This window comes from Phoxinus phoxinus, assembly GCF_949152265.1.
Source record: "Phoxinus phoxinus genome assembly, chromosome: 15".
Classification (NCBI taxonomy): Eukaryota; Metazoa; Chordata; class Actinopteri; order Cypriniformes; family Leuciscidae; genus Phoxinus; species Phoxinus phoxinus.
This window is the reverse complement of record NC_136890.1, coordinates 28081053-28095573: the sequence shown is the minus strand read 5'-3', so window position 1 is coordinate 28095573 and position 14521 is coordinate 28081053. Positions and strand designations below refer to the sequence as shown.

At 37.2% G+C, this 14521-nt stretch overlaps 1 protein-coding gene across 1 annotated transcript in view; it reads right to left on the bottom strand.

Annotated features, from left to right (window-relative positions):
* Positions 1–14521, bottom strand: part of kcnn1b (potassium intermediate/small conductance calcium-activated channel, subfamily N, member 1b) — a 38972-nt gene continuing 24451 nt past the window's right edge. Inside the window, exons 5-9 of the mRNA XM_079638618.1 lie at positions 11847–11988; positions 10896–11006; positions 10359–10486; positions 6090–6159; positions 1–3147 (exon numbers count right to left, since the gene is read on the bottom strand). Of these exons, the coding sequence (XP_079494744.1) occupies positions 2848–3147; positions 6090–6159; positions 10359–10486; positions 10896–11006; positions 11847–11988 (751 nt within the window). The 3' untranslated portion in view covers positions 1–2847. The remainder of the gene's footprint in view (positions 3148–6089; positions 6160–10358; positions 10487–10895; positions 11007–11846; positions 11989–14521) is intronic.

The window sequence follows — 14521 nt, the reverse complement described above, 5'->3', positions numbered from 1 at the left end:
CAAAACACCGAACACTGTCATAACATTGATTCCAGTAATTACACTTAAGTGCTCTGATGACATTTTTACAACAATTTAGGAAATACAAGCGGTCAGCCAATTGGCGCGATCGACCAATCAGAATCAAGTCAGAGCCAGAATTGCAATTTGAAAAATGAAAAAGAAAAAAAAGCCCATTAAAATAGATCATAAATAATAACGTCACTATATTACAAGAAGGTTGCAATCCTAGCCTTCAAATGGACTAGTCAAACTTAATGTTGAGCCAAGTCAGAGTCAGGAAAGAGATGGATGGATGAAGAATGAGAGAAAAAAGCACTTGAGTGCCTCGTTCAGAGTGACCTAAAACGCTGTCCATTTTCTTCAGCACAAAAGTTCTTTATGGTTAAATGGGAGTAGTGGGAATTGCTATTTATAGGTCGTGCCCCACATCCTGCGTCACTGCTGCTGCTTGGGCTGTTGTCCTAAAACGGACCAAAGGGTTAATGCAAAGACAACATGTCCAACGAAGACAAAGTAGATAAAAACGCACTGACTAGGTAGTGGATTTGTTCATTTATTTCTTTATGTTGGAGCCCAGCATTAAGTAAATCCGCTACAGCTTGGTCAACAAGGCCAAAGACACACAGTAAAGGCAGTTTGCTGTTTTTCAAACCCGTAATGACAATCACATCTTGACATTTCCGTTCTAAACCTAGAACTGGGAACCAAATCGGTAAATTCGTGTAAGTGGTAATGATATCCAAGTGTTGGATTCATCTCCTGTGGTTCGTTTCTACATTTTGTTTAGGTGAATTTTTTGAAGTCTTTGGACATGGTCAAGGAATGCATGTTATCAACTATGTTGCCACTCTGCGGAAACATTTTGTATATCCTCTACAAGCTATAAAAATCTAGGTAAATAATAAAAAAGGAATCTCTGTTAAAAAACGAGAAAGGAAAAGCAAGGAAAAATGAAGAGAAAACCATACTATCTTCATCATCGTTTGCATTGAAACATGCAAGGGGGTTTGGTGTACAGTATTCCCTCCACATCACATCACATCCCCAGGCTGTCTTGAAGATTGCTTGAGCTAAAAGAGCTAGAAGGACCCTTGGAAGCTCAGCCTGAACCTTGTTTAGTGTTGATTGGACATCTATTATTATGTGGCAGGCTCCTGTAAAACACAAAAGAGTCGGTCACAGCTGTTGCTGTAAAAAGGTCTCTGAATCCCTATAGCACTGTATTGTTTATTGCTATAAAGAGAGCACTTGAAAGTCAACAATAGAAAGTGTTCGGTGAGTGTCATGAAAACATTTATCCAATGAATTAGACTGGCTTGAAGTGTTTAGTCTGCAAAATATGCATTTGAATATAATTTGTAATCTTTGGTTGTTTTTAGTATTCACTAATATTTGGTTACATTTAAATATCTAGTAATGATTAATCAACCTGATCACTGGTCTTCCAAAGGCCCTTCCTCAACTCCTACGAGCTCGACAATTCAACAACAATTCTATGAGATTCTAGTCAACGGAATAGAATACCAGCTTAGTACTTACTGAATACTCTGCAGAATATACTGTATTATTTTTTGAAAATTCCATCGAATGTGCATTATTCGGAGTCGCATCCAGTTATCATTTTGGAATAGGCTACATATAGCACTTTTAACCCTCTGGTATTTTTCACTTCGACTTCACACTTGTGATCCTTGGAAGTCAAATCAGACCGTAAGCCAAATCAGACCTTTTTTTTTTTTTAGTAAATCTGATATGCTTTGTTTAAATAATATTAATTCTTCATATATTTTGAAGGAATAGAATAGAAGTAGACTATATTCAGATTAATTAATTTATATTTATATAAAATAATTATTAGAAAGAATATTTTATATTATTTTCAGTTAATAGTGAGTTTTTTATATATATATAGGCTATATATATTAATCGTGGCTGATTGCCCTCCAAAATATGCTCTGTATTTTCAAAGTTTTTATATTTCCAATTAATTTCCTATGGCTCATTTTTTGACTGCGACGATCACAAGGGTGACTATTTTTTTAAGACCATTTAGCCTTTTTTAGTCATGCCCACATTTTATCTATTAATCTAGTAAGTGCAACAAAATTTACCAAGTTTCAAACCATTCCGTCAGAAAAAAAAAAAAGTAAAGTAAAACAATTCGGTCTAAAGTGCCCGAACACCACCAGAGGGTTTATTAAATTGAGTAAAAATGTCTTGTTTTGGAGTACTAGAAATACATGTTCACGCTGAAAATAGGTCAAGTCGAGCGCAGTTTAGTCTGGGATACGGTATTCAATGCAGTGCACTCTGGCAAATGTAGTAGGTTATTTTAAGCACACAGAAAATTTGCATACTGTACACTGTATATAAATATATACTGCAGCAACAGTAAGTAGTATGCTAGTATGCTAATGTGAACGTAGCCTACATCTTCAAAAACTGCCATGGACAGGAAGTCGCTCCAGTGACTTCCTCTCTCTCACATTTTTCCTTCCTTCTCAGTCCTCTTTATTTTCAAGGGTTTAGTTCCATTTAATGCTCTGTTTCCAAACTATATATCTCTCTATATAAATCCATTCCACCCCCTGCAGTCTGAATCCAGTCCATACTATACAAGGGCTTTACAAAAAAGCTAACTTTAAACAGCCATACAATGGCTAAACATAAACCATATCTCTACCATGATGTGTTATTCATTACATTTTATTCCAGTGTGTTGAAGTTGTCATTCTTGTTAACGTTTTAGTACTAAAAGTATATTTAGCAGTGTTAGTTGATGACAGAGGTGTGTAGGAGTGTGTGTGTAGGTTTAGAGTATGGTTTTGAGTGTGTGGGAGCGTGCTAGCCGCTATCCGAGGACGTGTGTGGTGCGGTAGAAGGTGATCTCCGTCGGTGCACGGATGACGCCCAGGAGCGTTCGGAGGTCTGCGAGGAGGGTCTGGTGAAGGTGAATCCGCGCTGGGTCAGCCCGTCCAGCAGGTGTTGCTGTTGCTGCTGTATGGCTTGTGAGAGCAGGCCAGGCAGAGCCTGCAGACTGATGTTTATGGAGTCCAGTTTTGCCTCTAGGTTACCAATCCGCTTTTCCAGCTCCTCGCTGCGCTCCTGCAGCTCTGAGACCAGGTCGTACATCACATTCTGCGTCTGAGGAAGTAATAATCACAATAAGTACACATAAAGACATGAATAAATAAGAATCACCTATACAAATGGTGTCCACTGGCATGGAAAAAAACCTGCAAATAGATTTAGCAAATTTTCTGACAAAAAAAAGGGAAACATTCAGATTTTAAAAACGAAATATTTAAAACATAACATTACCATACAGTGGGGAGAACAAGTATTTGATACACTGCCGATTTTGCAGGTTTTCCTACTTACAAAGCATGTAGATGTCTGTAATTTTTATCATAGGTACACTTCAACTGCGAGAGACGGAATCTAAAACAAAATCCAGAAAATCACATTGTATGATTTTTAAATAATTAATTTGCATTTTATTGCATGACATAAGTGTTTGATCACCTACCAACCAGTAAGAATTCCGGCTCTCACAGACCTGTTAGTTTGTCTTTAAGAAGCCCTCCTGTTCTCCACTCATTACCTGTATTAACTGCACCTGTTTGAACTCGTTACCTGTATAAAACACACCTGTCCACACACTCAATCAAACAGACTCCAACCTCTCCACAATAGCCAAGACCAGAGAGCTGTGTAAGGACATCAGGCATAAAATTGTAGACCTGCACATGGCTGGGATGGGCTACAGGACAATAGGCAAGCAGCTTTGTGAGAAGGCAACAACTGTTGGCGCAATTATTAGAAAATGGAAGAAGTTCAAGATGACGGTCAATCTCCCTCGGTCTGGGGCACCATGCAAGATCTCACCTCGTGGGGCATCAATGATCATGTGGAAGGTGAGGGATCAGCCCAGAACTACACGGCAGGACCTGGTCAATGACCTGAAGAGATCTGGGACCACAGTCTCAAAGAAAACCATTAGTAACACTACGCCATCATGGATTAAAATCCTGCAGCGCACGCAAGGTCCCCCTGCTCAAGCCAGCGCATGTCCAGGCCCGTCTGAAGTTTGCCAATGACCATCTGGATGATCCAGAGGAGGAATGGGAGAAGGTCATGTGGTCTGATGAGACAAAAATAGAGCTTTTTGGTCTAAACTCCACTCGCCGTGTTTGGAGGAAGAAGAAGGATGAGTACAACCCCAAGAACACCATCCCAACCGTGAAGCATTGAGGTGGAAACCTCATTCTTTGGGAATGCTTTTCTGCAAACGGGACAGGACGACTGCACCGTATTGAGGGGAGGTTGGATGGGGCCATGCATCGCCAGATCTTGGCCAACAACCTCCTTCCTTCAGTATGAGCATTGAAGATGGGTCGTGGCTGGGTCTTCCAGCATGACAACGACCCGAAACACACAGCCAGGGCAACTAAGGAAGTGGCTCAGTAAGAAGCATCTCCAGGTCCTGGAGTGGCCAAGCCAGTCTCCAGACCTAAACCCAATATAAAATCTTTGGAGGGAGCTGAAAGTCCGTATTGTCCAGCGACAGCCCCAAAACCTGAAGGATCTAGAGAAGGTCTGCATGGAGGAGTGTGCCAAAATCCCTGCTGCAGTGTGTGTGCAAACCTGGTCAAGAACCAAAGGAAACGTATGATCTCTGTAATTGCAAACAAAGGTTTCTCTACCAAATATTATGTTCTGCTTTTCTGATGTATCAAATACTTATGTCATGCAATAAAATGCTAATTAATTACTTAAAAATCAGTAGATTAGATTCCGTCACTCACAGTTGAAGTGTACCTATGATAAAAATTACAGACTTCTACATGCTTTGTAATTGGGAAAACCTGCAAAATCGCCAGTGCATCAAATACTTGTTCTCCCCACTGTGTATGTATATATATATATATATATATATATATATATATATATATATATATATATATATATATATATATAAATTCTAAACATAACTGTTTCAGTCTAAAATTATAAAAGACCACCAGAAGGTTAATTCAATTTTGAGTAAAAATTTCTAGGAGTTTGATCTAGAAATAGATGGTAAAATGACAGTTAAAGTCCCTGTGAACTAAAAGTTGCAATCGACTTTTCTCCAGTGTTGTGACGCATTTCCAAGTAAAACGGAATATTGAATAGAGGGCAGGGTTTTACTTTAGCGGACCTCCTCTCTATCCCTCGCTCATAGAAAACTGACGGTTGGAGGGGAGTAGTTAAGGATATTCAACACAAGCTGTCAAACTGACGTCATCAGAGATGGAACGGCATTCCAGAGCGGAAGCAAATGTTCAGATTTTGATTAAAGATCAAGACCACAACAAACTATTTTTTTTTCTGTGTAAACTTGCATGGATTAATTGTTCCCCACAAGACTAGTAATGTGCGCAAACAAAGTGAATAGGGTAAATTTTGATTTCATGATGACTTTCAGGCAATTTTCATGACGAAAATTCAGGTCGAGTGCATTGCATTGTGGGATGCGGTATTCAACACAGTGCGCTCTGGCAAATGAAGTAGGGTATTTTATGCATTCAGAATTTATTTTTAATTTTAATTTTACACAAAATTAAGACAAAAACATGTAAAAAAAATATTTAAATGAAATTAAAAAATTGTATATTATATTTTTTATTAAAACAGTTTATATTGGTTTAGACACCAATGTTGAAAACAGTTGTGCTGCTTAATATTTTTGTGAAAACTGAGATATATCTTTTTTCAGGATTCTTTGATGAATAGAAAGTTAAAAAGAACAGTATTTATTTCAAATAGAAATCTTTTGTAACATTATAAAAGTCTTAACGGTCACGTTCAAACGATCAATTTAATGAATCCTTGCTGAATAAAAGTGACTACAAACTTACTGACTACAAACTTTTGCATGGTAGTGTAGATAATATAGCCTGTCTTGCTGAAATTATAATCTACTAAAACATACAAAACCTAATAGTCGAATACACACAATCCCTACAGTACAAGACCATGCTAAACAACTAGTATGCAATTACTATAAATCTACTAAGGTGAACAAGCAATACAGTACGCACCTTTGCTAAGTCCACCAGAGTGTTTGCTTGGTCATTCAGCTTCCTTTGCTCCATCTTCACACTTCGCAGTCTGGGAAAAAAGAAGCCAGGGAGCAGGTGGACAGACAGAGAAAACAAGATGGGCCGCAAGGAAAGAAGACACACAGATATACAAGGGAGGCAGGAGTTTATAGAGGGAGGAGTGCAAAAGGAAGTGCAGGAGGTTATGATGGGGTGTCAATGAAAAGAGCAGGGAAAAGAGGAAGAAACAGAGTTTGATAATTAGGCTGAAATCTAGAAGGTCTAAAGTGTCGCATTATGAATGTTTCCCCCGTTACATGATATGCCCACATGCAAACATTTACATTCCAGTTTTGTCCAGTCAGACATGCAAACTTATTCAGCCACAGGAGGTAAAATGAAAAAGAAAGGATTGAAAAGAACAACAATTGAGGCATCGTCCAAAACTCCATAAGCATATGGATATGGATTCTGTAGTACTACCTCAAAGTCAAGAAACTGTGCTGCAGAGCTTTTTAAATGGTGATCTGATGCAGAAAGAAACTTTCAGCAAAGTGGAATGGAAAGTAATGAAATGCAGTTAGACAATTATGAAGTAATAAAGGCATGAAATACATTGTAATGTTTTAAAACCATGAAGTTGCTTTAAAGTCAACTGTTCTTTCAAAAGAGTCAAGAAGAGATTTTAGTTTGAGATTGACACTAAATTTGTATGTATATACGTTTACATTTTTGACAAAACTTTAACAATATATAACCAGACTTGTGATCGTAAATCATAAACCATAAATTGGTATGCAACACATTATAATTTTTTTGGCAGCTGGTAGGCAGGCCTACAACTTGACGTCAAGACTAAACAGCTCTACTGTAACAAGAACGGTGTAAAATGTGTGAAAACACACCTCGAACACCACCTTTGTAAAGTCAGCACTGAGACTGCAGACAATAAAACTCAATGAGATGTAGCTGAAAACATTCATTATATCATGTCAGAATGGAGCCAGTGTAACATGTGCAAACAGATGAACTGAATGTGCTGGACACATGGTCTGTGGTCCATGGTAATGACAGATGTGCTAGTAGTGATGAATTAGCATTAACCTAATATTTCAGTGCCTGTGAATTCAGAAAGCTGACACCAGAAACTCTCTAGCTGGGCTTTCCTCTAGGAAAGCATGGACAAAACCCGGAAGGGACAGGGAAGGCGGCGAGGAGAGTTTAGTAAGAGTAGAATGAGGAACTTTTTGTCAGATCTTAAGAAAATGTCTTGAGAAAAATGCTTGTCAACGATACTCGCATGCAGAATATTAACATAACATGATGGCTTCTTCAAAAATACCATAAATGTCTTCTACAGAGTTAAAGCAACCTAAACCAATCCCAACCATCCATTTAATTCAAACTCTACCTCCCAACGAAAAACAAAAAAACAAGTGTGAAAAACTCAAGTGCGCAAGCTTTATGGAAAATAAAAGGTGGACACTTTGTACTTTTCATGTGCTTGTACTGCTTTAAAGATGAACTCTCAATTTTGGGAGGGCCAAAATTGGTCTGTTTTTTTTCTGTACCCAGACCTCCATAGTTCCCTGCACTCCAGAGGATATCCTTGCCTTCTCCGCAGTTCGAGAAACACGGGCCGATTTGAGTTTACAAAGCATTTCGTGTGCAGATATTTATAGAATTTTATGATTGTATGCATTAGGCAAGGGAATGTTTATGTGGTCTCGTAAAAGTAAAGGCCAAATACATTATAAATGAATTGTTGTGCTCAGCAGTCGCGCTTTCACTTTGACTGTGTGCCAAACAAAAGCAGGACTGGCGATTCACATCAGAGAACCTATAACACGGCCAGAAAATGTTACTGCACTTAAAGGATTAGTTCAGCCAAAAAAAATAATTCTATTCATCATTTAATCAGCCTTAAGTTGTTCCAAATCTGTATGGCTTTCTTTGACAAATTTTGCATAATGCACCGGTCACTCTTTTTTGTGTGAATACGATGCATAAGGACCAGATCATTCAAACAGATCATTCAATTTAATTCAATTCATTCAGAGTCATTCATAATTCATTCACAAATCAGTATGACGTTCACATTTGGAACACCATGAGGGTGAGTAAATAATGACAGAATTTTGTTTTTTTGGGTGAACGGTCCCTTTTAAAAGTGAATCAAACAAGTGAAAGGAAACGAGTACCAAATGCTGACTTGTGTCTGAACGTCTCATGCAGTCTCTCAACATTCACATTTGGTATTTCTCTAAACGCATCTCGATACAAATGATTTGCAATAGATTTGTGTTTGCAAGAAAACACTGCAGACCACCAGACTAGCAGATTGTACATGGTGGTACGACTAAAAGGATCAAAGTGCAGTGTTCTTTGGAAATCTGGTACAGGCTAGATGAATGAATTTCGGACATTGTGGCATCTGATAAATTTGAAGCTGAGAAGATGCGAAGAACCTTTCCTTTCAAGTACCTTGACAGGTTGGTAAACCATTCAAATCTCATTTGTCTAAATATCCTTAAGGGATATCAAGTCTAAACAAAAATGATGCCCAGCTTCAAATGTTTTTGAATGTTCAAATGTTCATCATGTTGGTTGATATTGCTGAATAAGACTTGTAAAAATGAAAAGAGGTTCCAATGGTAAGGAAAGAGAGAAGACATGACTTACTTCTGAGCTCTGCAGTGATTTAAGGCAAAACAAATGGAACACAGAATACATTTTTTAAAAACCTCAAGTTGCACACCAAGAGTAAAAAAAAATAAAAAAAAAAAAATTTGTTTTTCATTTGATTTGCATCGCCAGACCATTTAGCAACATTTTTGTCTCCCTTCAATTTTTCAAGGTATTTCCATAAATAGTGAAAAATTCTTCATTGCTTTTGCATGAGCTGAAGGTAAACACTATTCTGGGTGAGCTGAGAGCGACTCAAGTATCCAGGTTACTGTCTACAACACCAGTGATATTTCTTTATGCTCTATACCAGTTTCACACTAAAAAATTATATTCCGTTGAACATTCTTTTATATAAGAGGTTAAAGATTAATATAAACAAATTAAATTAAAGCAATGGCAAGTAGCCTTCAAATATATCTCAATTACCGTTGCATCAAGTTTTTCCCAAGGAATTATTCCAGTAAACAGTCAGTTATAAAGAACAAAGAAATAACTAATAGCAGTGAGTGGGTTTTCGTTTTTTCTCGCCAGTATTATTGTTTGATTAATAACATCATAATAGACAGAGGCAGGCTGCATGTACACTAAGTTCCAATGCACTGGTCCGATATTGAGAAAAATCTTCTCTTTTTTTGCCTGTTTACATTCACTTAATACAACCCGACTGTTTTTACATTATCATCTCGCCACGACAAAGGTGCATTTGGTCATTTATGCACACAATTATGTGGCTTGTTCAATAAACTAACCCTAATCCTCACTTCTTTTATTTTCAACATCATCTTGGTACTGAAGTACCGTGGAAAGCCTAGTCTAAGCAATTCTCCAGATTTCAGCCCATGATCTGACAGGTAAAACTCACAAAAAATTAGGGATGTGCCCGAAGGCATGGAAAATGACGAACGCATTCTACGGAGACCCTAAAGGGACATGGTTAGGCTTACTGTGGTAGTCGGTTACACTACAGTACAGTACATCAGAGATGGAGGAGGATTTAGTGCGCAACAGTTTCAGAGCGTCATTGACAAATATCTTATCTTGTAAAATATGCAGTCAGCACAGAGTGCGCGTGATTGGAAATTGGAAAGTGAAAGTAAAAAGCGAGCATTCAAAAGTAAAAAAATGTTTTAACCCTGCATATTCATAGCGGCTTCCTGATACCGAAAAATTATATACAATATTATTACCTAACTATATACCGGTAATTGCGAGAGAACGCAAAATCTCATATATATATTTTTTCCAATCTCCATGTCCCTTTAGGGGCTCCGTAGTACACATAATTTCCTTTCTGAACATGATATTCAGCTTCGGGCACATCCCTACAAAAAATGCTGTAAATAATTATAATACATTAGGAAGGAAATATGAGGTTCAGTCTATCCAGTCTAAAAGGTTCAATTCAGTTTCCAAAACTCCATATACATTTTTATTTATAGATTCCCTAAATTGGAAAGAGTAAACTTGAACTAATTCCAGTTTTAAATCACCATACATTTTAGATTAATCTTTCATCTCATATAAAAAAAGGTGGACAGCAAACGTAGCAATACAAAAATTAAAAGTTGCGAATATACGTACTGGTGAATGGCCTGTAGAAACTTGCGCTGATGTTTTCGGACCTTGGCATGGTCAACCTTCTTCACAAGCTTTGTGTGTTTGTAGATTAGCCATGTTTCCCTGAGTACATTAGCAGCCGTGTTTTTCACCTGTCAGCAAATGAAGTCCAGTTAAGAAGATTATATTAAATATTCACTTTAAAACATCAGTACAGCTAGACAGAAAGAGGTACAGGTAACAGTATGTCTGGGAACTTACAGCAACATTACAATATTAAAGTGAACACTCCTGAAATACAGTGTTAAGTGCTAGTTGTAGACACGGCGTGTTCTGGTGAATTAGAGATATGGGTGAGATATGCTTGCCAGATTTTGTCTAGAAAATTATATCATCAAGTGAATGTTGGCTAGTTTCCACAGCTTATGCACAGTCAACATTTGGCATTAAGTGCTTTTTGCAGTGAGTTTGACTGCTCCATTTAACACTTATTTTATACTTGCTTGCTTTTCACTTAGCTGGTGTTATGTCAGTTAATTCTGTATATTAAAACATGCTCACTCTTTTGCAGAGTTGAGTGTCCATCATAAAGTTATGGACATGCTTTTCAGCCTTGGTGAGCTCTAGCTTCCGGGCTACGACAGCCACCACTAGGGCAGTGCAGCCGGCCCCCTGAAAAAAACACAGACCACAACAAAAAGCTTAGGCCCTGTCTACGTAAATGTATTGGTTTTTACAGAAATTTCGATTTAATGTACAAAGTAAGCTTATGTAATTTACATATAAACGCGCATGGAGATGATGAAGAAACAGGGAGCAGCAGCTTTTGTTTCTGCTCTGACAGCTGCAAGACCACGCTGAACTCAGTGAGTTAGAAATCAGAAATAGTGTTTGGTATGTTTTTCATCTTTTTTTTGTCCCATAATGTTTATGCATTAGGTCAGTAGGCGGACAGTAGCCGGTCTTTTTTGGCTGTTCGAAAGCATTCGAACACATGAGCAGCTACACTACGAAAGCAATCTGGTCGAATGCATTGTCAACTACCTCTGGAAGTGTTCGAAAGGGAATAAGCTCAAAACTTTTTAGACCCCGTTTACACCTGTATTTATTTAGCGTCGTCCACTTGTGATCCGATCGACCAAAACACATCTTAATACCAGGTGTAAACGGGGCCATTGAGAGATAATAGCTTTTTATATATACAGTTCCTCTAAAAAATGCTTCACAGCTTGACTACGGTATGGCTGAGTGGATATTAATTACAGTAAAAAAAAATGCAGATAAACCCACAAAGATGTAAATGTCTCAAAAACTGAATTTAATGCAAGACTTGAGTTTTTTTTTATAAACAGTTCCCCCACAAAATGGCTTTATGGCCTAATGACGTTATGGCTGAGTGGACACTAATAACTGTAAAATATATGCAGATAAACTCACAAGGACATAAATGTCTCAAAAATAGAATTTAATGTAAGACTTGTACATAATTAGTAGGGTAAAAGAGAGACGCACCATGATTCCAGTAAGGAGACACACTCCCTTCCCACAGTACGTGTTAGGCACCATGTCACCATAACCAATAGACAGGAAGGTTATGGAGATTAACCACATGGCTCCCAAGAAGTTACTGGTGACTTCCAGTTTATCATGGTATCTGGTGAGATAAAATAACAAGGGAAAAAAAGCTGCGATTAATTCAAAAGAGTGACTAACTAATACCTCATAGAATCAATCACAAAAGAGAAAAGGAAAAAGGAAAAGTTAAAGGTGACCCCACTACGAGTTTATAAAATAAAAAAGCGAATTAAAAATATAGAAATAAAAAATGATAATTGATACAAATTATTAAATATAATACTAGCTACATTTATGCTGACAAACAAAATAAACCTGATTTTTTTTTTTATTAATTTAAAATTAAAATAAATAAAAATGTAAAAACATTTAAATAAATGAATAAATACAATTGTAGCTACATCTATGTTGACAAACAAAAAGAACCAAAAAATTATAATAACTCTCACAGCTCATTCCAGGTTTTCGGACCCCTACTTGATACGATTGTGCTGCTGCAATCATATTTTCATAGATTTGTCCTATACTAAATTATATATTTACAAAAGCTAAGCTATTTACAAATATTCCCCTGAAATTTGAACAGCACTGCACATGGACACTGTAGCACGGCTCAAGCATAAAGAATGACCTGTCCGAATCAGCGGCCAGGTACACTTCACATTAGGGGTCTTTGAGAAGCCCAATTACATTTGAAGGGTAATCTTAAAAATGACCTAAAGTAGAATATCAATAAGTATTGAATGCAGCAGCATATATCAATATTCAGGCCTGACCGCACTGGATAAAAGGCGGACAGCTCAAATATAAATCAAGGTGCCTTTGTGTACATATTTTCAAAGCAGTGGTGTCCATATTCTGCTCGTATGATCGAGAGGGCAGCCAGGGCCCATTAGATGGCTTGCTCTTCTTCCCCCAGTGTTCTAGCTCGGTCTTGTGTGGAGAATGCGTCTGTGTAAAACTATTGTGGAAGTCACAGTCCATTACACAAGCATAAAGAGGGTATATGGAAAAAAACATGCTGGCAGTGTAACCAAATCCAAAGCTGCCATGAACTCAGATAATGCACTGCTCTGACAGTATGGAGCACACAAGAGCATTCAGGCAGTTGATTTCAACAAAGGCACTTTAGCATTATCTCAAATCAGAGAACACTTGTTCCGAGAGCTTCATTTGTACACATCAAAGAATCTTAAACATAGATTCAACCCTTGCAGAATTTTACCAAAGGTAACCACAATTCCCGCCACTTACTACAGTAACTGCTACTGGAATAAAACTGTGTTAATTTGATATTCACCGCCGCCATTATCATCAAAAGTAAACAGAAACGTTTCAAAAGCTTCGTATAGTGTTTGTACAGCAGAAAGAAAAAATACAGTAACTATGGTATTTTGGTGATACTGTGGTTAGTTACCATGGTAAATTTCTGTTAAGGGAACAGAATGCCATCTATGTTGATTCTTTCAGATAAAAACATTCATAACAAAACAGTCTACTCAGTTCAAGAAACACTCGCCCCAAACACCCTTAAACAAACATAAAGGATAAAATAAGTAAAAAGTGATGAGGATGATGATGTCAAAGTTTCAAAACGAGGACTTCCTTGGCCTCAAATCCATCTTCCAACAGCATGAACAGTCCATGTGCTGACTACGGGGTAACTCTACATTTATGTTCAAATGAATCAATCAGTGAGTTTCCAGCTTCTATGTCCATGAATTTAACTGAGGACTCATTAGCTTGAGTGCTATTAAATGAGGCCTGTCGACTAGCCTGCCGACAGATGATTTAAAGCGAGGAGGTAACTGAGGCCATTTAGAGGCGAAGCGAAGGGAAATACAGTCTCAGAGGGTTCCGAAGGTGCTGATAAAGCACCTCTCCATTCCTCCGACAGATTCAAACGCTGTAACTCTCACACAGGACATGACAATACTGAAAAATAACAAGCTAGCATGACACCTGACTAGCACATTAGCTTCTTGGGGTGTCCTCAGCACTTTTTCTCAACCTCAGTGGAAAAAAATCACTTTCTAAATCTGTATTTTTGTCTTGCTTTCCAGTAACGATATGTAGGCATGCTTAAAACAAGATCAATTTATCTGAGAAGCAAAACTGTATAATGAGAGACCTGTATCATTATGGTTTTTTTGTGTTTAGTTTTTTTATTGTTTTAAGTATAAACACCACAATTTTTTTCAGATTTATTCTCAAAACAAGAAAAAAGTCAATGAGGTAGGGGAAAAAATCTACTTCATTGGATATATGAGTGTATTACAACTGTGGGCGCTTTTATTGTTGTAAATGGGGAGACTTTTGACTGCACTTTTATTTTGTTTGTTTTTTATCCTGGTTACAGATCAAGTTTTTTAGACATAAAATATGCACAACCATCATAAATATAGTATTTTTAAATATATAATAATCAAATATAACAATATTCTTACATTTTTATACACTAATACTTTAATTTGTTCAAAATATTTTTTTTAAATTTTAATTAAAAAAATGATTTATGTAAAAAAAATACACCAGTCCTCAGTTGCATCATGACCAACTGATAATGTTTTACCTTAGTGTACTAAATTACTATGTAAAACAAAAAAAAACTA